At 47.1% G+C, this 24,801-nt stretch overlaps 5 protein-coding genes and 1 long non-coding RNA gene across 16 annotated transcripts; 1 reads left to right on the top strand and 5 right to left on the bottom strand.

The window, feature by feature from the left end:
- Positions 1 to 243: 243 nt before the first annotated feature.
- On the bottom strand, positions 244 to 2,816 carry LOC114862673 (uncharacterized). The gene is made up of 2 exons (XR_003787036.2): positions 609 to 2,816; positions 244 to 445 (listed from the first exon to the last, which is right to left on the bottom strand). It is a non-coding gene; the product is annotated as an uncharacterized LOC114862673 (long non-coding RNA).
- Positions 2,817 to 2,912: 96 nt separating this feature from the next.
- tk1 (thymidine kinase 1, soluble) lies at positions 2,913 to 5,596 on the top strand. The gene is made up of 7 exons (XM_029152083.3): positions 2,913 to 3,119; positions 3,297 to 3,328; positions 3,711 to 3,824; positions 4,221 to 4,314; positions 4,476 to 4,565; positions 4,828 to 4,947; positions 5,045 to 5,596. Exons 1-7 carry the CDS (start codon positions 3,054 to 3,056, stop codon positions 5,222 to 5,224), a joined length of 696 nt encoding a protein of 231 aa, XP_029007916.1. The 5' UTR covers positions 2,913 to 3,053; the 3' UTR covers positions 5,225 to 5,596.
- A 286-nt stretch (positions 5,597 to 5,882) lies between these two features.
- Positions 5,883 to 10,373, bottom strand: syngr2b (synaptogyrin 2b). 2 transcript variants are annotated; one of them, XM_055503095.1, is made up of 5 exons: positions 10,103 to 10,373; positions 8,139 to 8,376; positions 7,919 to 8,055; positions 7,508 to 7,792; positions 5,883 to 7,419 (listed from the first exon to the last, which is right to left on the bottom strand). In XM_055503095.1, exons 1-4 carry the CDS (start codon positions 10,238 to 10,240, stop codon positions 7,541 to 7,543), a joined length of 765 nt encoding a protein of 254 aa, XP_055359070.1. In that variant the 5' UTR covers positions 10,241 to 10,373; the 3' UTR covers positions 5,883 to 7,419; positions 7,508 to 7,540. The 2 variants fall into 2 exon arrangements, with proteins under 2 accessions (XP_055359070.1, XP_029007904.1); XM_029152071.3 differs by having other exon boundaries at positions 5,883 to 7,792; positions 10,103 to 10,371.
- Positions 10,374 to 10,723: 350 nt separating this feature from the next.
- si:dkey-93h22.7 (muscle, skeletal receptor tyrosine protein kinase) lies at positions 10,724 to 15,623 on the bottom strand. The gene is made up of 13 exons (XM_029152057.3): positions 15,483 to 15,623; positions 15,370 to 15,396; positions 15,102 to 15,228; positions 14,840 to 15,015; positions 13,144 to 13,330; positions 12,966 to 13,069; positions 12,603 to 12,881; positions 12,222 to 12,527; positions 12,047 to 12,148; positions 11,930 to 11,957; positions 11,743 to 11,791; positions 11,443 to 11,508; positions 10,724 to 11,361 (listed from the first exon to the last, which is right to left on the bottom strand). The coding sequence occupies exons 1-13, from the start codon at positions 15,511 to 15,513 to the stop codon at positions 11,278 to 11,280; spliced, it is 1,566 nt and encodes a 521-aa protein (XP_029007890.1). The 5' UTR covers positions 15,514 to 15,623; the 3' UTR covers positions 10,724 to 11,277.
- A 275-nt stretch (positions 15,624 to 15,898) lies between these two features.
- LOC114854114 (Fc receptor-like protein 5) lies at positions 15,899 to 18,938 on the bottom strand. 7 transcript variants are annotated; one of them, XR_008692746.1, is made up of 10 exons: positions 18,755 to 18,938; positions 18,627 to 18,653; positions 18,248 to 18,520; positions 17,871 to 18,164; positions 17,317 to 17,589; positions 16,896 to 17,228; positions 16,642 to 16,691; positions 16,439 to 16,549; positions 16,254 to 16,329; positions 15,899 to 16,047 (listed from the first exon to the last, which is right to left on the bottom strand). XR_008692746.1 is itself a non-coding variant. In XM_029148227.3 (10 exons), exons 1-10 carry the CDS (start codon positions 18,792 to 18,794, stop codon positions 16,027 to 16,029), a joined length of 1,530 nt encoding a protein of 509 aa, XP_029004060.1. In that variant the 5' UTR covers positions 18,795 to 18,938; the 3' UTR covers positions 15,899 to 16,026. The 7 variants fall into 7 exon arrangements, 5 of the variants coding, with proteins under 5 accessions (XP_029004060.1, XP_029004077.1, XP_055358874.1 ...); XM_029148227.3 differs by having other exon boundaries at positions 16,411 to 16,549; positions 16,642 to 16,695; XM_029148244.3 differs by having other exon boundaries at positions 16,642 to 16,695.
- Positions 18,939 to 19,055: 117 nt separating this feature from the next.
- tmc8 (transmembrane channel-like 8) lies at positions 19,056 to 24,552 on the bottom strand. 4 transcript variants are annotated; one of them, XM_041070414.2, is made up of 16 exons: positions 24,211 to 24,511; positions 23,326 to 23,575; positions 22,377 to 22,525; positions 22,143 to 22,277; positions 21,993 to 22,045; positions 21,771 to 21,910; positions 21,552 to 21,699; positions 21,219 to 21,380; positions 20,976 to 21,124; positions 20,801 to 20,894; positions 20,561 to 20,664; positions 20,268 to 20,454; positions 20,039 to 20,187; positions 19,803 to 19,943; positions 19,518 to 19,596; positions 19,057 to 19,421 (listed from the first exon to the last, which is right to left on the bottom strand). In XM_041070414.2, the coding sequence occupies exons 1-16, from the start codon at positions 24,251 to 24,253 to the stop codon at positions 19,257 to 19,259; spliced, it is 2,148 nt and encodes a 715-aa protein (XP_040926348.1). In that variant the 5' UTR covers positions 24,254 to 24,511; the 3' UTR covers positions 19,057 to 19,256. The 4 variants fall into 4 exon arrangements, with proteins under 4 accessions (XP_055358622.1, XP_040926348.1, XP_055358665.1 ...); XM_029148206.3 differs by having other exon boundaries at positions 19,059 to 19,426; positions 24,211 to 24,505; XM_055502647.1 differs by having other exon boundaries at positions 19,056 to 19,421; positions 22,143 to 22,525; positions 24,211 to 24,552.
- Positions 24,553 to 24,801: the final 249 nt, after the last annotated feature.

The raw sequence follows: 24,801 nt of genomic DNA, 5'->3' as shown, positions 1-24,801 counted from the left end.
CATTTCCTCCTTACTGCAAACAGCTTTAGCTTTTTAGAGTCAGGTGCTTGTGGCATCCTCTGCATGCAGCAGTGACACCACATGAGACTACAAGAGACTGGGACTCAACTTCCCCACAGACATGAATTCATCCATCACCAGCAAATTGTACATCTGTTCTCCACCTATGAGCCTGTGCTGGTTCTCCAGTTCTTTCTCCCACAGGCGGTCCACAAAAAAAAAACAAAAAAACAAACGCATTGGTCTATTAATAAAAATGTTTTTATTAGCTTTCTTTATGGCTATTGAGTGTCTTCCATGAAACTTAATTAGAATGAGTTGTTATACATCAGCATCAGCTACAAACCACTGCATTAGATCATTTTTTCATCATAGCAAGCAGGAGTGTATGTTTATGTCTGTCTATCACCAGCGGAGGCCGAGATAGTGCCGTGGGGCGCGGTCTCTATAGGAAAAGAACACACATACACACAACCTATTACAAAGTGAGACTTCTGGACAACTTAGATTGACCTCATCTGAGTATTGCTTTTCAGCTGACCTGTAGAATCCCCCCTGCTGTGATGTGGGCTTTGGACATATGGGATGAGAAACGTGATGTTACTCACTTTGCAGGGTCAAGAATGACCCGTGGTCCGATGATCTCTGCTTCTTGTTACAGGCCGAGGAGCCCATCTGCTGGCTGAGCAGGCGTCTGTATATATCTCAGCCAGAGGCTGGTAACACCATGTTGCTCGAAGGGTCCAAATGGCTGATGATGCTGACCAGTGAGTGACGGGCTGTTGTCTGGAAAAGAGCAGTTACCAACAATTAACCTCACACATTCAATACCACAGCACATTGAACTAGGCCTTTCACTGCTGAAGCTCCCCTTTATCTTCTGATGGCTGCTGGTAGTCTCCAGTTCCCATGACAGGCTGGCAGTTCAAGCTGCCACGCTTCACAGTTCTTTACTGATTGTTACGACCACATAAGTAGCATAAACCAGTATTGCACAAACGTGTGGATTGTCGTCACACTTAGAGGCAAAGTGTGCAACGATGAAGGGTGGAAGGCTGCCAGGACATGTTTCTTCTCAGCAACGTTGTTGGAAAAGCTCCACAAGACGACTTTACCAAACAACCTGGAGAGAAGACAAGTAAAGAAATCAAGATGTTCCTCAGGATGTTTAGTGGACAAACCAGTGTCTGTGCACCGCAGCACCTTCATACCAGGAATAAGTGGCCAGGATGAGTATCACTGAGTACATACACAAACACAGACCTACATGTACCAAAATAAACAAATTTTACACAAAGCTGTTGTTGAACGGGTCAACACAGTACCTGCACAGTGAGGTTGTGGGGCTGTCTGCAGTCCTAGAGTTGTAAAATTATTAGGGAAAACCTGCCATTTTGTTCTTTGAATTGATTCCTCTTGTTTTTGCATTTTGTAAGATAGCTATTATCATGCAGTTCTATCATCTCATCATCTGTTGTCTTTTAATATTTCTTTTTTTTTACTTCAGAGAAAATAAAAAGTAAGTTATTTGAAACTGTGTATTGCATAGCTCACAATGCTGGACAGCTAACACACTTACAGGGACCGTACCACCATCAGCCTCTCTCTCCCACATGCTCTACTCCACTAAGGTGTTCTATTACTTGGACCATGTCTCTACCAGATCACAACAGCTAAAGGACAACATAGCTAATGTATGAATGATGAGTTTACTGTCCTTGTTTTGCTCATCTGCGTGGAGACATCTAGTGGCCACATGTTGTCGGAGCAGCTTCATATTTAACTGTGGCAGTAATATTTGTGTACAAACAGCAAGTACTGTAGCCTCTTATTTTCTCCTGAAACCAACATGTATACAATACAAATATTTGACATTGGGACCAGAGTTATTTGAGCTGGGTCAATGTTATAAAACTGATAAAAGGCCGTTTGTGGGTCGTCCTCCCAATAACCCACAGGGCCTCAACCCACAGACATTAAGTTATTACTCTGTAGAGCACATGCATGATTGTAGAAGAACATTTGGTGCATCCCCAGCAAACAGTCAGAACTTATTCTCCACTCTGACAAACACAAGTTTGGTTTGTACTTCTTCTATTGTTTCAACCTGTTTTCCCACCCTAGCATCTGTATCTCCCAGCTTAATCAGATGGATACAGCTGTGCATATAAAAACATAAATGTAATGTGCAGAACTATGTGAACAAGATCTGACAGTTTTAGAACTGGAGGAGTTGTTAATGTGTCTGAACACGCCTGTAACACAGCGACCATAGCTCCCTGTAAGTCATATTGTAACGGTAGACAGACACGTTTTCACTGGTTTTACCAGAAGACCAGCGATTCTATAACACTTCATGCTCTGACAGTTGCTTCACCCAGTTGTAGTTTGCGCCCATAGTTTTTAGTTGGTTTTATCTTGTTTGAGTGAAAATAAATGACACACACACACACACACACACACACACACACACACACACACACACACACACACACACACACACACACACACACACACACACACACAATAAGATTTGTTCTGACAGTACACATGGTAGACTTCACCCACACGCCATATGAAAGAAATATGAGAGAAAACTCTTATTTTGAAACGGAGTGCTACGACGACAGGAAGCCCTTCCTCACGTGCAAAATGGATTTATATTTTCCTGTTCTGACTATATCGTCCGAAATCAAGCCGTCTTGACTGGTTACATTGTCCTGAAGATGAAACTCAAAACACACCGGTTTACTCGTTGCTCTTCATATGAGCGAATAACAGAATTTAGTCTTAAACACAATAACCCAGCTGAAAAAAACTTCACAGGAAGTTTTAACACGTAGCCGGTCGGAAATAACGCCCAGAAAACGTGATTGGTTGAAATTATCACGTGTCTATGCCCCTATTGGCGGGTTTCTGGATAAAGACCCTTGCACCAACTGGGCGCCACATTCAACTGTTTTAGTGTATGATAAATAGAATATAGCTGTCTTACAATTAATTTTCAAATTTAACTCTTGTTTTTAGTTTAATATAATCCCTTTGAATATAACATGGACTGTGCGGACTTTCCAAGAGTCCTCCCTAATTCGCCGAGGAAAGCTCGGGGTCAAGTACAGGTGTGTATCAGACTGATGTTAGCTTCTTGATTCTGTTGTAAGTCATCTTTAACTTATATGTCATTTTTGTGCACCTAAAACTATTCTTACAGTAGTTTTGGGGAGGGTGACGTATTTGTAGTAACTGAGCCTGTAGTGAGTTACTTCCGCAATAACAGCTGATGTCTTTGTTCGCAGGTCATCTTTGGTCCCATGTTCTCAGGCAAAAGGTGGGTTTTTCTTCACATGCATAAAACGGTGGTGTGTTTACAGGTTTGGTTGTTATTTAGTGTTGGAATGGTTCGTGTTGTTAAACAGCCACGAGAGAGCGCGCGGGCTTCGCCTCCCGCCAAATGATGTTTTCTTAACCACGTCCTGTTTTCAAACTCCGCTCGAATATCAAAGCACCCATTTTTGTACCTCAACACCTGCGATCTAAGGTCCACTTCACAATGGTTTTGCGCACGTATTGTATGTTATGTAGCGGTTATCAACCCATGATAACGTAATGAGAAGGGCGCCACCACCAAGTTCTCGTTCTAGCATATAAAAAATGTAACTTGTGTCTTTTTAATCATGTCGAGTAATTGATTATTATTATTTGCTTTGCAGCACTGAGCTGATGAGGAGGGTGCGTCGTTTCCAGATAGCTCAGTACAAGTGCTTGGTCATTAAATATGCCAAAGACACTCGCTACACTGACAAAGGCATGGCTACGCATGACAGGCAAGTCCCGTGGTTTGTTGGGCTTTTCCTTTCCACCATTTCAAATGTTGCCTGTTTGGAGAAGCTGTAATGAAAAACACAATTCACACTCAGTACGTTTGGGTTTGCGCTCATTCATTCATGTAATATATCAACATTAACAAATACAATGTGAGCTGAGGCATCATTCCGTGGGCACATATTTCACTGTAAAGAGGAGGAATGAGAGTTGCTTTTGGATCTGGCCAGACAGGGAGAGGTTCTGTACTTTTCCCTAGTTGGATCCATGATGTCTGAGCAAATGCTGACCTCTAGTGAAAACACTAGAGTTTCATAGCGAATTCTACTTAACAGTTCATACTTGTGTTTAGTGTGAGGGCATATTAAATGATGCCATTGTGTACTACACCTTTTTAGAAACACAATGGATGCTGTACCAGCCAACCGTCTGGATGATGTGAAGTCTCTGGCTCTACAAGCCTGTGTCATTGGAATTGATGAAGGACAGTTTGTAAGTTTGTGGACCATATATTTGTTTATTTTCCTGGTGTGAATGAGATACTCTTTATCATACTAAGGCCTGCTCTCTGGACTTGTGTGGGACGTTCAGGTCCTCATGATTCAAAAACCAGTAAAAGGTGGAGGTTAACAAGTCTGTTTGTGTTAATGCAGTTTCCAGACACAGTGGCATTCTGTGAAGAAATGGCCAATTTGGGAAAGACAGTCATTGTTGCGGCCTTGGATGGAACCTTCCAAAGAAAAGTGAGTTTTTGTCTACATGTCTTAGTGATGCAAGAAAACCCAAATGTGTTGATGTGACTGAAATGAATGCTGCCAGGACAGACTGAGCACCACAAAGTATCCAAAACAAAAAACACATTTTTAAGGAAGGAATGAACAATCCACATGAGCAGCAGAATAATGCCCAGATAGATGTTCCCATTGTCCCTGACTATAGTGTGTCTTTGTCCTTGTAATGTGGTTATAACTGACTCCCTTTCTGCTGTTCTGTGCATTCTTGTAGCCATTTGGGAACATCTTGAACCTTGTCCCTCTAGCAGAGAGTGTAGTGAAGCTCCACGCTGTATGCATGCAGTGTTACAAAGAAGCTGCCTATACGAAGAGGATAGGAGCAGAGAAAGAGGTGAGGAGGTAACCCTAAGTGTCAACGGTGGCATCGCCAACCTGAATCTATCTTTTCACTACAGTAATTATCTGAAATGTTAAATTCTATGCTGCAGGTGGAAGTGATTGGTGGAGCTGACAAGTATCAGGCGGTGTGTAGAAAGTGTTATGGAGGTCTAATGGTGGCCAAGGAGAACAGCGCTCCTTTCAGAGATGAAACTCCACAACACGGCATTGCAGGAAAAGTCGTGGACTCTGGGATTCCCAGAAAACTTTTCGCCACGCTACAACTCTGAACATAAAACAAGACTTGCCACAAGTGTTTTGTGGAGTTGAAAGTTTAAAAACAAAAAAGTGATGTGATAACATTTGAAACTTTATGAAATACTAACTTTTAAACTTATATCCTGCCACATTTGATTGCATCGTCTTTTTATGACAGGCGAAGTTTTAATCAGTTATCATATCTTTGTTTGGTGTCAGATTGTGTAACTTGTTTGCCATGATGCATATGAGCACTTAATATTAGTCCTAGCACAAATGAGACAAATAAGAACGGAGTGATTTTCTGTGTTCGATGATGTGTTTATTTCTAGAAGCCTCTTAAACTGTAGCGTGATTTGTTCAATGTTTTAAATTATTTATATTAAATGTTTTTTGTGCCATCATTTCTAATAGAACTGTAACAGTTGAGGTTTTGTCATGTTTAGTACAATAGGTTTTCAAATCTAGGATTTAATTTGCTACCGTATAGAAGGTTTCAAAGCTGATGGGGAAAGTCTTTCCTCACTTGTTTAATGCAAATGTTTGAACTCTGTGCACTGATATGTGATACTACACCCTCACATTTTACTAAGGCCCAAAATAACCTGGCTTCAAGGTTGTGCAGTGAGTTGACAGGTTCTTCTCCATACACTATAAAGCATGCTTCATAAATTCAACAGTATTATAAAGTTGACTATCATAGCAATAAGTTTATTCTATAAACAAGTGTCAAGTAAATCATGGCCGTGCATTTGACACGTTGAAATGACAACAAATGAGAGGTTTGCAAATCACTGGACAAAACCAACTTTCAAATCATGTGAAAAGAAATAAATCAAGCCAACCAGAAGCATTACGGTCTGCATCTAAAACCTTCACCAAAATATAATTAACTTCACAAAGTCTGCAGCTTTGTACTTTAAATTTAAACTGCTGCCTTTTGGTACAATTTTGATATTTTACAGGAAGGCGCTGGTTAGAGCTGGTATAGCAGGAGACATTTAATGTTTAACAAAAGGATGGAACTAATTCTCTGGAGCATGAAAACACACAATCGTTACTCAAGCACAGCAGTGGAGGCAGCTGTGATACACAGCTGTACCCTAAATTATAATGTCAGTATTCTATCAGTACATCACGCTCACATTCATTTTCTTTCCTCAAAAAAACAATACTACAGTCTGAATGATTTTCTTAGTATCTGGCCTCAGTAATACTTTCTTCCAAGGGACAAACTTGATCATCGATATCTTTACATTGTTACTACCAGGGCGTCGGTGCACATTGTTTCAGTGCCTACACCTCCACATCAGCAGGCAGCTGAGCTGTTAAACCGTCAAAGCCACAAAGCAGTAGCCTCTCTGAGGCGGGGACTGCGACAGCCAACAGGCTGATTCCAGCCTCCAAAGGTTACACACAAAAGACTGAGCAGGAGATACGGATCTGCTCAGAGAGCTGAATATCACCCAGAGCTGGGAGGAAGTGTCTGGTCACAGGCTGAAGAGGAAGCACTGCTGCCGGCAGATAATAAGTAATGCTTCAGTGTGAGGACACGCTCAGTAGTTTATTACTGGAAGTGCACAGCTATGTACATTCTTTTCCCTTCGGTTTATTCCAATGTTAGCTACAAGTTGAAACTCATATTCTGATGAACACATTTATGGTTTAATACCCATTTTTTATCAAGACAGATTTGTTGCATTGCCATGTCAGTTAAGAAAAGTGAGGATCTTTTGTCTTTTCTTCTGTCAGCAACATATGGTGAATACAGGGGCGTTTTACTGCAGTCTGCCAGTTACAGGCCAAATACTGCTCTGAAAAGGGAAGAAAGCCACTAAACCCACTGGAAAGAAAATCAGTCACATACATCAACTAAAACAACTTTGCATAGTGAAATCTATAACTTAATGATCATAGGCTCCAACTGAAGGTAATGTGAAACACATTCAGTGTTCACCGCCAGCGCTCTGAAAAAAAACAACCTCTCTTATGATACATTGTGTGACCTTTGCCCTCCTGTGTACATTTTATCTACTTCTACTTCAGGGTCCGCCCGTTTGAGGTAAAAGTTGCATAGTTGCACACAGGCCTAAGGTCAGATAACCTGAGCATCAGCAGTAATCTCAGCAAATAATGTGATGTCCTGAAATCTGACCCAAGACCTTTTGATGTAAACCACAATGTTCCTCATCCAGAAGCTGCAGCTGCACCGCTCGGCCTCGCGGATCTGACAACACGTGGGAATCGGTGTTAAATCAACTGTAAAACCAAATCAATAGGATGTCGTTCTGTGTGTGCAGTGCCGCTGCAGGGACCTGGATCGCCGCCATGTCCGTGCGGCCTCTGCCTCAGTAGTTGGGCGGCTGGTAGCCCGCGTCCCCCTGAGGCTGCGGGTTCAGAGGCTGCTGGCGAACGTCGGGCCCGATGTTGGGATACACGGAGTAAGTGGTGGGGGTGTAGGTGGTGGGGTTGTAGGACGTGGGGGCGTAGGTGGGAGGGTACGGGGTGTGGAGCTCCGGCTGGGGCTCCGTGTAGGTGGAGAGGGTGACTTCACTGACGCCACGCCGGAAGCGGCACAAGGCAAAGTAGGTGAGGATTCCCTGCAGCATGAGGCGAAACACAAACACCGCTACGGTTAATGCTGCCTGTCGAACCCTGCACCACTTCTACAGCAACAGATGGTGTTTGGGGGAGGGGGAGAAAGGAAGAGGACGCCGACAGCTCACCCAGGTGGCGATGGAGAAGAAGGAGAAGGCCACGGTGGCACGAGCCGCGTCCTCTGGGATGCCGCTGACGTCGTGGGTGCGGCCCCACAGGCTGGCCAGCAGGCAGAAGCACACGAACCACAGGAAGGTCCACGCGCCTGGACACAACAGCCACGCACGCGTAAGCGGAAAAGCCCCCATGGGAAACATCATTTCTGCCGAACACGCAAGCGAAAAGCACCTGAGAACCCCAGGTCCGCCATGACAGCGTACTTCCTCTCCTGCGAGTTGCTCATGAAGGGCAGGTACACGTCCAGCACCAGGAAGGCCACACAGGCCAGGAAGGCGATGACGCCGATGCCCACGGCGTACTGACACGCCGAGTTGTTCTGGTTGAAGATGCAGTAAACCTCTGAGCTGTGGACGCTGTTGATGTGTCCCTCTGTCGTGATGCAGGCAAACACCACCAGGGCGAACACCTGCAGTGGACGTCCACATACACAGTGGTTGTTATTATTTCAATAAGCAATTTTAAAATAAGCTTGACCGTAATAGTCTTACTGTTAATTCAAGTGTTTTTCGACAAGCTGTCGAAAATGAAAAATGAGGAAATCAGAACCCCCCCCTGGTTTGGTTTGTGTCTAATGAAAGAGGCTTTTGAGAAGTGATTCCCGACAGCATCACGCTGGAACCATGTTACATAACAACTCAGGCAAGTCACAAGAGAGCGCATCCAGCGCGGCGCTGTTCGAACGCGACATCAACAGCCTCCTTTGGGCCGTGATCGTCCTGTTATTTGCCAAGTGAGGCTAAATGCAGCTCCTGATCGCCCTGCGGTCTGCTCCGGTTGCCGGTTCAGCTGCCCGACATGTGACTGTGGAGATTCCACCCGCTCCCTGACAACACTCACAATGAGACCTGGGAGGAGGATCGAGAGGGGGGACGAGGCAAAGAGTGATAAAACCCACTGACAGACAGTGGGCATGGGGGGTTCTAGATATAAAAGCTCTGATGGGTTTACGTGATGAGCCTGCGGACACGTCCCGTACGTCTGGGCCCTCGGTGTGCGCTGCTTGGCTTTGTCAGTTGTCAGTAAACAAACGCCGGCGACGAGTGTTTACACATTAACCACAGCACTATCAGCGACTATAAATACACTGGAAATACACCTACGGCCACTCATCAGTGGAAATGGGAGCTGCTGCAGTGCATCATGGGACCTATAGGCAGGTTTACAGAGGAAACAATCATCCGCTGTGCTCATGGAAGTGAGACTAAAATCACCAGACACAGGGTGCATCGATCTCAGACGAGTGGAGCAGCAACTGTCCTGAGGGTGTGTGTGTGTGTGTGCGTGCGTGCGTGTGTGTGTGTGTGTGTGTGTGTGTGTGTGGGATCCGTTTACCCCACTGGCCCTGTTTACCAGAGACACGCGCCCACGAACAACCAGGGGCACATTCTGTCTCCAGTGCTCACCTACTACCCTGACACACTACGCGCCCCCCCCCACACACACACACCCGCATAAACATTAGCTAAAATAGTTTCCACTTCATGGAGCACACAGGTTAAAAAAACGTCGTTCAGCGTCACAATGAGATGAAAGCGCAGGTGCTCCACAAAGGCGCCTTTGACTCGAGCTCCAGATTCTGGTTTCAGACCGCTGCTCATCTGCTGCCCTGCAATCAGTGCGCTCGCGCACGCTCACGGACACCAGGCCCCCCAGGATCGCGCCCATTTCAGCTTTGTCGCCGTGTCTGGGCCCAATGAAGCAAAAACAAGGCGCTCACAAGTTCCCTGGCAACAAGTGATCAGCGGCTCCCAGCGACTTCCTACAAGCGTTCCGGGTCAGTTTGACACAGCGACTTCCCCATTTACGCAAAGACTCGGCTGAATAACCTGGTAACGTAAATCACAGTGGAAACAATAAAGCCGCTCAGTCCGTGTTTTTAACTCAGTAGTGGAAGTTTCGCTGCGTATCCGCCAGTTTCCTGCCGTCGTCCTGTGACAGCAGCGGTGCTGACCTGCGCTGTCACCGAGCTGCCGTCACGCAGCAGCTGCCCGCGCGTGGGCGCCGAACACAGCAGCCTGTTGTTCACGCCAATAAACGTAAAAAACCCGGAGCGCACCTGTCCTGAACCCGCGCCGGCGTTCCTCCCCCCGCTTATCTCGACCTTTGAACTCGCAGGAAACGCTCCAACTCACCCAGCTGAGGACCCGCACGATCGTCTGCGGCTGTCGGATGAACTTGTAGAAGTCGAAGCCGCCCCCGGCGAGCGGCGCTCCGTACGCGCTGGCGCCGCCCGTCTCCTCCATGTCTCTGAGCCGATCCTCCGGAATCATGAGCGCGGTCTGCGACAGCCTTCGGGTCCGACAACCACGGCTACAGCCGCATCCTGCGCTACTTCAACTGAGGCGCACGAGACGAACCAGCGCGAGACGAGCTGCGCACCCGCGGCCGCGCGTCACGGGGCGGAGTTCAGAGCGCACAATGTGACGGTTGTCGCCCGAGAGGCTCTGTGGTTTGTTTGTTTGGTTGTAGGGGATAATTTCATGCGCTTGTTAACACGAGGGCAGGCGTCCGGTGCAAATTAAATCATTTGTCAAAGGTGATACTTAAACTCAGTCAGTGAGTGTGGATCAAATACCAACCAAATTTACCAATTTTAAGCAGGTAACCCATAAATGACGCATCACAGTGTTGTTGGTTCAACTTTTTACGCCTGTACAAAATTTGAACTAATTCTATTGTTAATTCAGTAATGCTTTACTTCAGCGCTACCCACTTCACCACCGTGCCGCCCCATAAAAAACAACACAACATAATGTAATTATATGACTTTAGTATAATTGTGCATTTCTTTCATGTTTTCATAAAAACACAGTGCACCAAACGAGCAGACAAAATTAATGTGTTTACCGCAAATTTATTTAAACAACGTCTCCTTAACGAAGCAAAACAAAGGTGTTTCAGGGAAGACGTCGTCAAAAAATGGATGGAAAAGCTAAAAATACACTTCTCTAAGCAAGCACACACCAAAAAACAAGGCTTTCATAAGCGTCCAGTTCACAGGACGTGTATGTAAAAGATGAGCTCGCAGCTTGACCCGTGTGTCAGATTAATGTCAGAAAGGCAGAAATGTGGGAACAACTATTTAGTAAATTATTGTTCAACATCAAGCAAGCTAGTTTTTTATAAATGTTTTTATGAGGCCACTCCTCATAAAAACATTAATTAATAGATAAATAAAAACTGCATAATGAATAATAATTACTTATCTTACTGATTCAATATACTTGGAATATACTATATTTTGTACTCATTCTACACATCTACACGTCCTGGTGCTTGTACAAACAAACTGCAACACAAAGATCTCTCATGGAAACTCGATGGGCCCGTCCTCCATTGTGTTCCTCTGTTCTGCCATATGCAGCCATTCGTCTACAGAAGGTTCAGATGCCTGAACAGAACACAGTTTCACGTCTTTCTCCTTCAAGTTATTGACTACTTATGATATGAATGATAGTACATCTGATCTGACCTGATCCGAGTCATCCCTGCTGGTTGTCTTCCCCAAATCTTCATCCACGCTGTTGTCTAATAGATCCTACAAATATACACCGCTGGCATTAGATTATAGTCAAATAAAATATCCTGTATGAATAATTTCTATATGTTGAACTATTCCTCTCCTCTACAGTATATGATGTCATGGAGGAGGTGGACCACGCCGCTGTAGAGTGAGCTACCAGACGACATTATATAAATAAAGGGCTTTTTTTAGAGACAGATCTAAAATATTTGATAATATTAACATGACAATATAGAAACATGCACTGACCAGCTCGCCTTCGTACAAAATGATGTTTTTCTTGATGTCCAGACCAAACCTGAGAGCAGGAAACAGCCAGATGTCACAAGACAGCAAAAAGGCCAATAGCTCGGTTTCATCAGCCTGAACAGTTACACCCAAATGATTGTTAGCGATCGACTTATTGATTCATTTTGACACAGACATAACGACTCACAGTGATGCGTCTCCAAAAAGTCTTCTCCCTGAAACAAGCCAACCGTGTTGTTTGTCAGTCACACATTAGGAAGAAGTGGACGGAGCAGGCAAACACAGGTGCTGTGGATAAACTCACTACGCATCACGCCGAACCAGCAGCAAACGGAGACGAGGAGAATCAGGAAGATGAAACACCCAAAGACGACTGCCACCACCAGGACGGGAAGACGATTCAACACTGGGGACCGGAAAACGAGGACGACATCAGTCATCAGGCCTCACAGACGGCTACGGCACCAGCTGACGCCTACCTTCTTCATCCATGTACTGCTTCTTGCTGCTGAAGCCGGTGCTGTTGTCGAAGCTGTCGTACGCCTCGCACCGGTAGGTCCCTGCACTCCTCCCCTCCACGTGCAGCTCCAGCTGGGACTCTCCCGGGAGCTTGTGGATTATCCTGTAGAAGCTGCCGCGCTCGGGGAGGAGGGTGTCGTTGAGGAACCAGTGGAAGCGTGCATGAGAGCCCTTCGCCGGCCTGCAGTGGAACCTCAGGTGGACCACGGCGTAGTTCTGCCCAGTGTCATAGTCGTAGCTTATGTTCACCGGCCCGCTGACCGGGACTGTTGGAGACATGGCAGGTTGAGCGGAGAGGCCGCAGGCAAACGGACTGGCTGTGACGATGAATTACAACCTACCGACTTCTAAAGGCAGCCATTGACTGTGCGCAGGCCAGGCTCCATTGCTGGCGTTGCACCGGATCCATCCCATGTGTCGGCCCAACTCAACGGGAAGCTTAAACGTGGCCTCTCTGTCTCCGCTGGTCTGACTGCCGATCATTTGTCGCCCCGTGCCGTTGTAGAGGGAGAATGTGATGGGCGTGGCCCCCCTCGCCGACTGACAGGTGACCACAGCCGAGTAGTCGTGGGAGCCCTCCTTCAGGACGACGAAGGAGATGTCAGGCTCCGACGCCGCGTCTGAGGAGCAGGGATGCACAAACGTTTGGCTCTGGAGGAACGGCAGATGCGGGCGTGAGCCTGAACGCCGGCGCCGCCACACACCTTTGACAGTAACGACCACTTCAGAGGCGTTGGAGGTGAAGAGGGTGCCGTTGAACTCGTTGGCAGCCACACACCTGTAGGAGCCGCTGTCTTTGGAGGTGGTTCTGTCGGAGACACGGTGGGTTCGGTGTTTACTCCGACCTAGCGCTCATCTGCTCGCGCGTCGCCCGTCACCCACCTGTTGATGCGGAGGTCGCCAGCGACCTGATGGCGGAACTGAGACTGGCGCAGGAGCCGATCGTTCAGGAACCACTTGTAGGAGACATAAGTTCCAGCTTGAAGTGTGCAGCGCAGCGTCAGCCCCCTCCCCTCAAAGAACTCCAGGGACCCGTGGAGGACTTCAATCCTTGCACCTCTCACTGGCACTGACACACAAACAGCCGCACAGGTAAGTGCATATCCCTAATAACACTAATACCAAGGGAGCATATTCTTCATCCCCCCTCCCTCCCCTGGGGAGAGCTGATCACAACATCATCCATCTGAAGCCTGTGTAGGAACCTGTTGTCCACAGGCTGCCTGTTTTGCCTGGTTGGTTGTGAAGATGTGGTCTCCTGAGTGTGAGTCTGCCCTGAGAGACTGCTTCAGTACCACTGTGTGGACTGAGCTCTGTGATCCACACGGGGAGGACATCAATGCAATCACAGACTGCATCACAGACTATATTAACCTTCGTTATGAAGACATCGTACCCTCCCGGAAGGTGCGGTGTTTATCTAGAGAGTAGAGGACCTCCAGGACCCACCTGGAGAAGCCTGGCAGCACTGTGAGCATCCTCTTCTCTCCAGTGCCTTTTATATTATACAGCCGCCTCTCTTAAGGGACAAATTGGAGTCAGCTGGTGCAGAGTGGATACTGGACTACCTCACAAACCGTCCCCAGTTTGTTAGAGCTCAGGACTGTGTATGTGATATCTGACCTGCAGCGTGGGAGCCCCACAGGGCACTGTCCTGGCCCCCTTCCTCTTCACCCTCTACACTGTAGACTTCGACACAACTCATCTAGCTGTGTTCTGCAGAAGTAAGACTCTGCCATTGTCGGACTTATCACTGATGATGACGATGCAGAGAACTGACACAGAACTTTGTGGACTGATGTCAGCTGAACCACCTTCTAATCAATGCAGGGAATGGTGGTGGACTTCTGCAGATGTCAGTCTACACCCCCTCCTTCAGTGAACATTCAGGGAATGAACATCCAGAGAGTGGACTGTTATAAATTTCCCATAAAGAGGCAGATGAAAAATAAAAATAATGGGGAAAGCAAATCAGAAACATGGATGTTGATCGTGCACATCAACAAACCAAAAACCAGCTGGGGAGATCAGTGCACACACCACGAAGGTGTGATGCAAAGAGCCCACGATCCTCAGGTTGCTTCTGCCTTTTAACCCCTTTCTCTGGCTCTGGTGGAATGTCTCTCTGCACCAATAGAATGGTTTGTGCCACCTTATCTCGCTGTGAGTAAGAATGTTTACATTCTCACTGCATCATCGTGTCTTGACTGATCCACCCTCGCTGTGCGAAGGAGAGATTCCACAGGTCTTTCCTTCCTGCTGCTGACTTCACAATAAACAATTATAAAATGGTGCACATTTCCACCCCACTGTCACACACACTACATCTCCAGGGCAATTGCACCAGTCAATTTAATATCTAAGTCACTCTGCCTGTTGCAGTCAATTGCCTCATTGTTTTGTGTACATAATGTTGATAACCCGTGGAGTTCTCATTTCTTGTAATTACTGTGTATCTATTTCTTTTGTACTGTATGGCTTCGTGCTGTTGCAACATGGTAAATTCCCCATCGTGGGACAATAAAGGTCTTCTATGTATTTATCATAATAATAAAGCTCTGTGAATAAAGACACTCACCAACAACCTTCAGGTGATGGGAGTTGCTGACGATGGCCTCTGAGGACAAGGTGTTGTTCTGCAGCGTGGCCACACACTCCAGGCTGCCGTCGTGGTGCGGTCCGAGCACCAGGTTGAAGGTCGCCACGCGGCCGTGCAGCGTGTACTCGCCCAGCGCCCTGGTACGGGTGCCCGTCCTGCAGAGGAAGGGTCAACTACAGCTATTCTGCATGGGCAGCGTGTTCATTTATTCACGCAGTGCGCTGGATGTCCTGGTACTGACTTAAAGAGCTGCAGCAGGACAGATTCGTTCTTCGGGTAGCTCAGAAGTTCACATTGTAATTGTACGATGCGCGTCACCAGACCCTCTGAGGGGCCGTAGAGCTGAGGACGCCACAGAAAAGGCTCACCTGTCACAGTGAGAGAGGCACTGAGGAACTGTACTAGCACCACGCACACACACACACACACACACACACACACACACACACACACACACACACACACACACACACACACACACACACACACACAGACTATGGTTAACTTACTGCTCTCCGTGCTACAGTAGCACAAACCTGTAGGGAGTGAGAAGAAAAGCAATCAAGCAGAGGGACATGGTGACATAGAAGCAGACTGTAGAGCTCTATGTCATCTGTCTTACCTACAACCACCACAAAGAGCGACGCCAGCATTCTTGAAGAAACAATACCGTTTTCATTACATGTAAAGGCTTCAAATGCAATCGGGCTGCGTGATACAGGAGTTTTACAGTCGTAAACAGAGTCGAAGTGCTGCAGCACACACACACACACACACACACACACACACACACACACACACACACACACACACACACACACACACACACACACACACACACACACACACGTGGAAGCAACTGATAGTGCTACACCCCACCTCTTCACTGCACCCGCCCTGTTTGTCAGTGCCCATCATGTCACAGAGTGAGCGCTGAAGACATGTGATCGAAAGTGGGAACGATGGTGCATTTAAGTTGCTCTGGTCGTGCTGAGGGGGATCCCAGCTGAAGCAATGGTGGGATTTATTTGAACAAAATGTCATTTCAAATTGGAAATTTTATTGGCAAAAAAAATAACAGTAGTAATACAAATGAATTCATAAACAATTCGACAAATTGAAAAGACAAAAGCTGCAGTAGCTACAGAAAAATGAAATGATTGATGTCACAGTGACATCTCCACCATCTGAAATGAACAGAGAGAGACTCAAAAGTCAGGATGCATGTTCCTGTTTGAATCCAGCCAGTTTGTCTAATCATATAATACTAAATCATAAAAGCTTTACAAACAATGTAAAAAAATGTTATCGTGAATAACAACTAATAATAAGTGTTTTCCATGTATTGTATGAATTGAAGATCACTCTGATTCAAAGTCACTGGCCCGTTTACCTGGTTCTGATTCTGCACGTCCCGTTCTGCAGACGTGTCGACCCGGCTGGGCGCAGACAGTGGCAGGGCGTCAGAGCTGTGTAGTACAGACACTACTCAGCTGCTTTTCACGCACACAACCAACAAACTGCCGTCACTGACGTGAGATAGCGCTTACTTCCTCACGTTAACAGGCAAACACACACCGTGCCTGTGGTGGAGCATCGCGTAAACGCAGGCCACGCCCACTGCCAGCATCAGAAGCAGGAAGCAGCAGAACGCCATGGTGATGACCTCCAGGCTGCTGATGTGAACGTCTGCGGAAGAGAAGGGACCGGGCCGGCAGATCACGATGGGAGCGTGTGGCGTAACATGAAGGTCATTTAGGTGAACAATAGACACTTTTTACTTTGTGGTGTTTCGGGGGAAGGTGTTGCTCGAGGCATGGAGTTAAGGATCCTGTCTGATCAGAAGTAAAAAATAAAAGAATAAGCTTTGATTGGAATTCTGTTTGTTGAGTTAGTGGTGATCCAGCGTCTTGGAAAGAAACGGGAAATGTCTATCTGTCTGAAGGGCAAAGGTCAAGGGTCAAGCCTCTCAACTGAGGGGGCTGTAATAAGATGAAAGGGAAGAACAGAGTAATTATTGAGTGGATCCTTTTACCTGTGACATGGACCAGCGCAGCCGGACTCTCCACCCAGGGCCCCGCCTCATCGTAGCTGTCCCTGACCCTGCAGGAGTAGTACCCAGACTCCCGTGGGCCAGGTGCTGCGAGGACGAGGGCTCGCCCACGGTCGGCGAGGACATACTGAGGCAGGACGGGCTGAAAAAGGGGCTCGGCGTGCGCCTCGGCGGGAAGCACGGAGTCGTTATACAGCCATGAGACATAGGGGAAGGTCCCTCTGCTCACTCCACAGGTGAGAATGATGGCAGCCAGTTTGGAGTCAGCCCTGTACAGATGCTCCACCTCCACCTTGGCAGCACCTCCGACTGGGACTGGATGCACAGAGGAGCAAAGAGTAAGAACTCCAGAGAACCAGGGAACCACAGACACACGTTTCCCCCACGTCTGTGTAGCTCATACCCACTTCCAGAGTCACAGAGTCACTGGTCAACTCCTGCACGTCAGTGCTGACTTGACATCGTGCGTCTCCCATGTCCAGCCCAGGGACCACGGCCACAGAGAACCAGGCAGCGGGGCGCTCCGCTGCTGTGACAGATCCCACTTCTTTGTCGTCCACTGACAGAGAGAAATTGAGCGGAGGACTCCCTCGCCGGGACCAGCAGGTCACGTTGCCCCGGTAACCGTCTCCCTCTTTGAAGACGGAGAAAGAGATCCTCGGTTTTGAAACGTAGACTGTTGAAGGACAGGAGAGAGAAAATGTGGTGCATGAGGCTTTTTATAGTAGCCTCAAAATGCTACAGCTAACAATGAGTGTTTGGGGAAGGCGCCTTCCTGTTTCCTGTCTAAACTGAAAGCCCGTCCTATGAAGAATCTGAGCTCAAACAGCAGCACCTCTGCACGGAACAGGCATCCAGCTGAGCATGAAGCTGCAGCCAGGTCACAGCCTTTCGTTCTTTTGTTCTTTGTCTCCATCTACAGAGCCTCAGGTCCAGCCATCTGTTGTGTGTATATACCTTTGACCGTCACCAGGATTTCTGAGCTGCTGGAAAACCTGCTGACGTCTCCTATTCTGGACCAGGCCATGCAAGAATAGAGCCCGGCCTGCTCCGGGGCCGCCTGCGCTATCTCTAGTGTGTTTCCCTGGAGGTTGAAGGAGGAGGAAGGGGATGTTATTTCGCTTCTGTTGAACAGCCAGGTGTAGGAGAGGTGAGAGCCCCTGGTGACGACGCAGCTCAGGGTGACGCGTGCTCCCTCGTAAACCACCGGGGGCGAGGGTTCAGAGGTCACCCTGGTGTTTGACGGTGGAGCTACAGGTGGAGGAGAGAGGACGCGGCAGTGAGCGGGACGAACGCCTGGAGGGAGACTGAAGGGGAGCAGGCGTGGTACTCACTGACTACAGTCAGCCGGACGCTGTCGCTCGCCCCTGCGCCTCCTCCGCCCGTCGCCAGGCAACGGTACGACCCGCCCGACCTTTCGGTGACTCTGAGGGCGAACGACGCGGGCCGCTCGGCCCGGCGGGAGGTCCTGGTGACGACGCCGTCCAGCGTCAGGTCGTACGTGAGCGGCGAGGAGGCGCCGGGAGCAGCACAGCTAAAGAGCGCGGTGGAGCCGAGGTAGGCCATGCCAGGACCCGTCAGCACGGGACGCACAGGAGGCGCCGCACCTGCACAGACGGGTGAGAGTCACGCTTCAATTCTGCTCTCTGCTTTCAGTTCCTGGCTCCAGTCACACAGATATTTGAGTCCAGCAAACCACTGTAGCAGACTTACATGTCTTGACAAACACATTCGTCAGAGCTGGAAAAACAATAGCAATAACACGCGGCATTAATTGAATATTTACTGCTCATTTGCTTTTTATTTGTGTGTGTATTTGAAATTAAATGGATTTAACTCACCCAGAAAAGGCAGGAAAGCAAGAGTCGGTAGCTCCTTCATAACAGGGCTCTGTTTCTATCGTGGACATGGTTTTTGCTGGCCTGTGTGCGTGTGTGTGTGCGTGTGTGTGTGTGTGTGTGTGTGTGTGTGTGTGTGTGTGTGTGTGTGTGTGTGTTGGTCAGAGTTAAGGGTGTTACACATGTGTTGCTGGTAGATAACCTACGAGGCCGCGCTTTTCTCTCTATCGTCTTTGTGCTCCTCTCTCTCACTGATCTTTGTGATGCTGAACACATTTTTATAGGATCAGAAACCACAACGCTTATATTAAGTCTCTGAGTCTTTTATTGCAGGCTGAATTGCATTTGGCAATATGACCATGATGATCATAGTATGTCTGTTTGTGTGTGGAAAACGTTTACACAGACAAAAGCTTAAAAAAAACAAAATACTTCAAACTTACTGATAAAGTGGATGTATAAATACATGCACAAGCAAAGTGAGCACTAAAATGACTGCAGCCGGTTAAATAAGTTCCTTAATCTTAATAATTCTTAGGTAGCAGCCTGCGTGCGGTCCGGTCTGACGGTTTGTGAAGCAGCTGGGAAGGGGTCCTCTGCCGCACAGCGGGGGGTCCTGCGGTGTCTCTGCATGGTGGTGTGTTGTTTCACCAGGAAGCGTTTGTCCGAGCTACTCTGTGACGACACAAGCGCACAAAAACCCAGTTAACACACAGACTCAGGGCGGCGCCGTGCACGTGGTGCAGCCGTGCGTCTACTGACTCACCATGACCAGCATGTCTTTCAGCCTGTCGATGGCTCTCTGATTAGCCCGTCCGCGTGACACATATGAGGTTAAGACGATGCTGCGGGAGCAGAAGACAGTGAAGCGCTACAACATGCAGGTACTTTGAGCATAGAGCCGCAACTACTAGATCAGGTAGCAGTAGAACGCCTCGGCTCTGTTTGGTATGTGTAAACCTGTTTGCTCCAGCAGAAAAACCTGTCTCGCTGCTCATACGGAGCAGCTGAGCTCTTTCTGCCGAAGCGACCGGCTGATTTGCTCTCTTACATCTCGGCCAGTATGAGCGTCAGGGCGAAGACCTCTGAGGCCAGGAAGTGAATGATGTTCTGAGCCAGCCCGGGCAGACTCTCCACACACTGCTGCGTCACATTGTGCACCGTCCACCCAGCACTGAACGGACCACAAAACCTGGAAGGGAGACACAAAGGACACACACTGCAGACCTGCTGACCACCTATTGTCCAGTGACTGTTACAGTATATACATATGGAACATGCACGTACGTGCTCCCATCGCCTTTAAGGAAGAAGTGGAAGCCCAGCGAGGCGGCGGCCATGAGGAGGCCGAGCAGCAGCATGAAGTGGAACAGGACTGAAGCGTTGGAGCCTTGAAACAGCCGCTGCTCTGCCACACAGCACCGCAGGACTGTGAACTGGGAAAGAGACGCTTTGTTCAAACACAGCTGGTGATCATTGTTGCTGTTTGCATGCTCTGCATGAGCTTTCAGACTACCTTCTTCATGTAGAACGTGGCCACCAGAGTGATGAGCCCGATCAGAGGCAGCAGAGGGGAGTGGTAGACTCCCACCCAGAACACTGTCTGAATGTTGACCAGGTCCAACACATTTAAAGGGATCAGGAACTCCTGTTTCCCTGAAAGCTGACCCAGGCAGGACGTGGGGGACTTCTCCTTCACCAGCCTGTGAACCCCACCGTGTAAATCGATACTTTGCTCGAATAAGACATCAAGAACACTTTCCATTACAGCCACTGATGACTAAGAAAAGAGACTTGAAGCAAACCCACTTTCTAGGGTAGTTCCAGAAGAAGGTGTTGCAGAAAGTCATGAGGAAGTTGAAGATACACAGCTTGTACATATCTCTGCCAATCACATTCTCAATGCACGAACGCTGCAAAGAGCAGACGAAGGAAGACAAAGAATGAGGATCTGCCTCATATCATCCATTCTGCATCAAACACTGATACTGTAGCAGCAGTTTATGGTGTTTACAGCTCAGCCTGCTGGACTTTAAAACATGAACTCACCTTTTCAGATGATGTTTTATCGGATGATTTATTGGGTGAAATGAAATGGAAGAATAAGTAGATCCCGAGCGAAACTAACTTCAAGAAGATGCTCCTGTAGACAGATCACAGTGAACCTATGCTGGTATGTACTCTATGTAATCACTGTAAACAGTTTTCCCCCTGCACACATTACCTCACAAGGGTTATGTTGACCTGCATGGTGAAAGAGTAGTCTTCAAAGGATGAGATCTTGGAAAAAATTTTAGGAAGAACCAGGTTGACCAAGGAGATGGTGATGGGAGGAAGATATTGAAAGAACAGGCTGATGAGCCAGTGCTCATTCTGGAAAAGAAATGCACTCAGACAGATCCAGGACGAACTGTGACGAGTCTGTAACATTCAGCATCGGGTGAATCTTACAGGGTTGGGGCCTCACCTTGTCCTGGTACTTTATGGCAAAGTAGATGAGGGAGAAGGCTCCACCCAGCAGACACAGGACAAGCATGTTGAGGACGAACCTGAGCAGGTAGAGACGCACGCGCTGGCAGAGCGTCCTCTGAGCCACACGCAGGGAGAAGCTCTGCTCCTCCAGGAAGAGCTGGGGAGACACAGACAGACAGAACACGCCCGGGTGAGCTGGGGAGACAGATTCCACAAAGCAATTCAATCATAACAGACCTGCAATGAACTCATTAAGACTCTAATAATTAGAGAACAGGTGTATTTGGTTGGTGACTGTGCAAATACCACACGCAAGCATGTCGTGCACCTTGAGGTCGTTCCTGATGAAGCCGTGTTTGAGAATGGCAGCCTCCGGGTTCTGGATGGTGAAGTCCCACCCACAGAAGATCTTATAGCTCACGTTCGTACTGAAACCCTTACCCAGCATCCAGGTGTGCTTGTACCCGACTGTTGTTCTATGCGAGAAGGTTGCAGGTGATTATTTACCTATCAAATCTGACTCGCCTGTGTTGTTTGGGGCACTGACCTGCGGACCACCATGATAAGGCTGAGCAGGAGGATGCCGAGTATCCCAGCAAGGTACAGCAGAGGTGTATTCAAGCATGGCGAAGCCAGGGATCCAGGAGTGTAAAAAGCATGGAAGACTAGGGAGCGGTTCAAGTAGCCCTGTGGGAAGGAGAAGAAGGAGAGCTGTCAAGGCCTGTGGTCAGAATAAAAACACGGGGCATCTATGAACACAAACTCTTACCGTTCCATCGAAGAAATTTAATACTGAGTCGTTTTTTCTGAACTGCAAAAGTTCTGCAAAATCCCAGAGAACAAGCATGTGTATATTAATATATGTTTTTGCATCCAGCTGAGTTTCCTTTATTGCAACATGGCATTTCCTCTGACTCACCACTGAATTTGCTACTGCCATAAAGTGCCGTGGGCCCCAGAATGAAACCACAGATCATAGCACAGTGCAGTAGGTTCAAGCAAATAAGATACCGGAAGAAGACAAAATAGGCCTTCACTCCTACTCCGAACTTGCCTGAAACGCACCAACAGTCAGTGTTAGGACTGCAACAACACTGAGCTGCAGCATGAGATGGAGCTCTCACCAAATTCCAGCTTTCAGCAGGTTTCCTACCTTCAATGACGTGGAGCGTGTGCTGCCACGGCAGAAGCCCTGACAGAGTCTCACTCATCTGCTCCCAGGCCCTCCTCCTCTTGATGCTCTGGGTCGTCCACCAGGTCTTCCAAAAGCCAGCGTCCTGGAGATGCATCTTCCTTCTCTCCCTAATCAGCATGTATTTACAATTTTATGAATGATCAAAATGCATGCAGCAATAGTAAAAATAAATAAAACATGGCTCTGGAAAAGTCTACAAACCCTGCACAGTGATGTCATAGTGATGTTATCAAGGGTAACTAACATATATATGTGTGATATACACTAAAATAAGCACACTTAGAAGAAACAGAAGAGAAACAGAGCAGAAGGCATTTGGATCAATGGTATTTTCAGTTGTTCAGGTTTGGATTTGCTTGTCAATTACAGGATAAAATATCTTCACACTGTGCCAGGACATTGTTTGTGCCTGTTAGCTCAGTAAGTAGAGCAACAGCCTGGGAAGCAGAAGGTCGAAGACTACACTTTACACTTCACACACACCCACTGCCCACTGCTCCTCCAGGGGAGGGATTAAAAAGCAGGATCAATACAGTTCAGGTATTATTTATTATAAATAAAGCATTCGGCAGTTCCTCAGAGTGCCTCGTGGTTCTACAGTACACTCTGTGTTGTCTTTCACCTCTATTGCTTCTTTCTATGAAGGGCCTTCACTGTCGCATACATCCGCTTGGAGGCATAAATAAAACTTGGATGGGAATCTGCACTAATAGTTATTATGTTGCCAAAGAATTAAATGTAAACAATGTCCCAAAGGAGGTTTGAACACTAGGGCTCAGAATAATGGAAGGACAATGACATTATTCAAGTATCAAGGTTTGAAAACAGATTTTTCCCTTAAATGCAACAAAGGACCTTCACGTGTAATAAAAAGCTTATATGTAATGTTTATAGCGAGTCCTCCCACCTGGCATCTCTCTTAGCCTGAATGCACACGGGCATGCTCTTTAAGGGCTGCATGGACCCCTTGTCTGTCTGTCCTCTGACCAAGCGGCCATGGCTCTCCTCTGGACCTGGGCCGCCCTGGTTGGCCCCGCTTGATTCCAGTCCCGGCCCGCTCTGCTCGGCGCGGGAGGCCTGGACGCTGGGCAGCAGTTCGTAGATATCTGTCTGATAGTACTCATAATCTGACGACAGGTCGGAACAAGTGCTCTCCTCTGTGGTGAGAATGGCACATGATCGTTCAGAACATTATCACAGACTATCCATAGATAGTCAAAAACACGTGAATATTCCACTTGGCAATTGCAGTTGAAAAAAATGCACAAACTACTGTTAAATTATCCAAAAAAATTAGATTTACTAACTACATGCTTCATCTGCTGCATTACCGTTAATATGCATCTGGGTATGGTTATATATGTCTGCCTGCTTAGCCTTTGTTTGTAATATAAATAACTTACTGAAACCAACAATTGGTGTTTCAACTCATGGTCATTCAGCATATGTGTCATAAAGATTAAATAAAGATAAAATCTAGAATACGGACATTACAAGAAATTTCTTACTTGAATGAAAACATGTTGCTGTTTGTTGTTACAGCATTAAGCCATGTTTAAATCCTGTTCCCATAAGCCTCTGTGTTTATTGTCATAGTATGAGCTATGTGTTGGTAGATTAAGCTATGTACCATATTCTACACTGTATGTATATCACTCAGTGTAACGACGCACACAGGTTAACAGTTACATACGGACACATGGGTGAATAAAAACAATATCTCTCACACACTCATAATGTGTGATTAAAGCATATACACATTTGTATTTTGAGTTCTCTTTGTTAACGCTACCTGATAGGAGCCTCCTCATGTGTGTGGTGTTTTGCTCCTCCATTGCTTCTCAAATGGAGAGCTTCCTCTTCAGTAAGAAACATTCAACAGCCAGACTTCGCTTTACGATGTAAAAGGTTACTTTCATAGTTCTATATTTTGCATCTTGCAGCAGTATCACACTGAGCTGATCTAGAGTCGGCGCTGTTCCTCTTGTCCTGTTGGTTTAGTATCTATGTTTGACATGTTGAGCAGATGTTAGACCGATTCACGGCTGACTAACTTTGGGTAAAATCGACAGTTCATAGGAAATCACGTGACAGGAAGCAACTTTAGTAGTCCTATTGTTACCGAAGCTTAAAATGCTGCAAATAAAGCTGCAACACAACAAGAAAAGGTGTATTTTTACACATTTAATGGGGAACAGAAAAGGCTGAAATAATTAAATTAACAGGCACAGTTCAAGAATTGATAACCTAGTCATCACACAATCTAAGCTTTTAGAAATCAGATTGTTATAAGGTCTGATCTGTTTTACTTGTTTTAAAATTGAAGTGAATTCCACACCAAGACAATACTATGTTCATGTTTGGTTCTAATTACTACTTCTAA

Source organism: Betta splendens, chromosome 1, assembly GCF_900634795.4.
Source record: "Betta splendens chromosome 1, fBetSpl5.4, whole genome shotgun sequence".
Taxonomy (NCBI): Eukaryota; Metazoa; Chordata; class Actinopteri; order Anabantiformes; family Osphronemidae; genus Betta; species Betta splendens.
Note: the sequence above shows the minus strand (reverse complement) of the source record. Positions and strands in the feature narration are given on the sequence as shown.

Coding starts and splice junctions, on each gene's coding strand:
- tk1 (XM_029152083.3), top strand. CDS start 3,054: ATGGACTGTGCGGACTTTCCAAGAGTCCTCCCTAATTCGCCGAGGAAA. Junction 3,120..3,296: donor AAGCTCGGGGTCAAGTACAG/GTGTGTATCAGA, acceptor CTTTGTTCGCAG/GTCATCTTTGGTCCCATGTT. Junction 4,948..5,044: donor GGATAGGAGCAGAGAAAGAG/GTGAGGAGGTAA, acceptor TCTATGCTGCAG/GTGGAAGTGATTGGTGGAGC.
- LOC114854114 (XM_029148219.3), bottom strand. CDS start 18,794: ATGAAGGAGCTACCGACTCTTGCTTTCCTGCCTTTTCTGG. Junction 18,521..18,626: donor GAATGTGTTTGTCAAGACAT/GTAAGTCTGCTA, acceptor CCGTCTGTGCAG/GTGCGGCGCCTCCTGTGCGT. Junction 17,229..17,316: donor CTCTGTGACTCTGGAAGTGG/GTATGAGCTACA, acceptor CTGTGCATCCAG/TCCCAGTCGGAGGTGCTGCC.
- si:dkey-93h22.7 (XM_029152057.3), bottom strand. CDS start 15,513: ATGCTGGCGTCGCTCTTTGTGGTGGTTGTAG. Junction 12,149..12,221: donor GCAGTACATGGATGAAGAAG/GTAGGCGTCAGC, acceptor TCCGGTCCCCAG/TGTTGAATCGTCTTCCCGTC. Junction 11,958..12,046: donor CTGGTTCGGCGTGATGCGTA/GTGAGTTTATCC, acceptor GGCTTGTTTCAG/GGAGAAGACTTTTTGGAGAC.
- tmc8 (XM_055502647.1), bottom strand. CDS start 24,253: ATGGAGGAGCAAAACACCACACACATGAGGAGGCTCCTATCAG. Junction 20,895..20,975: donor GTCAACATAACCCTTGTGAG/GTAATGTGTGCA, acceptor ATCTGTCTACAG/GAGCATCTTCTTGAAGTTAG. Junction 19,422..19,517: donor TGAAAGACATGCTGGTCATG/GTGAGTCAGTAG, acceptor GTCACAGAGTAG/CTCGGACAAACGCTTCCTGG.
- syngr2b (XM_055503095.1), bottom strand. CDS start 10,240: ATGATTCCGGAGGATCGGCTCAGAGACATGGAGGAGACGGGCGGCGCC. Junction 8,377..10,102: donor TCGTGCGGGTCCTCAGCTGG/GTGAGTTGGAGC, acceptor CGTCCACTGCAG/GTGTTCGCCCTGGTGGTGTT. Junction 8,056..8,138: donor GGCGGACCTGGGGTTCTCAG/GTGCTTTTCGCT, acceptor TGTTGTGTCCAG/GCGCGTGGACCTTCCTGTGG.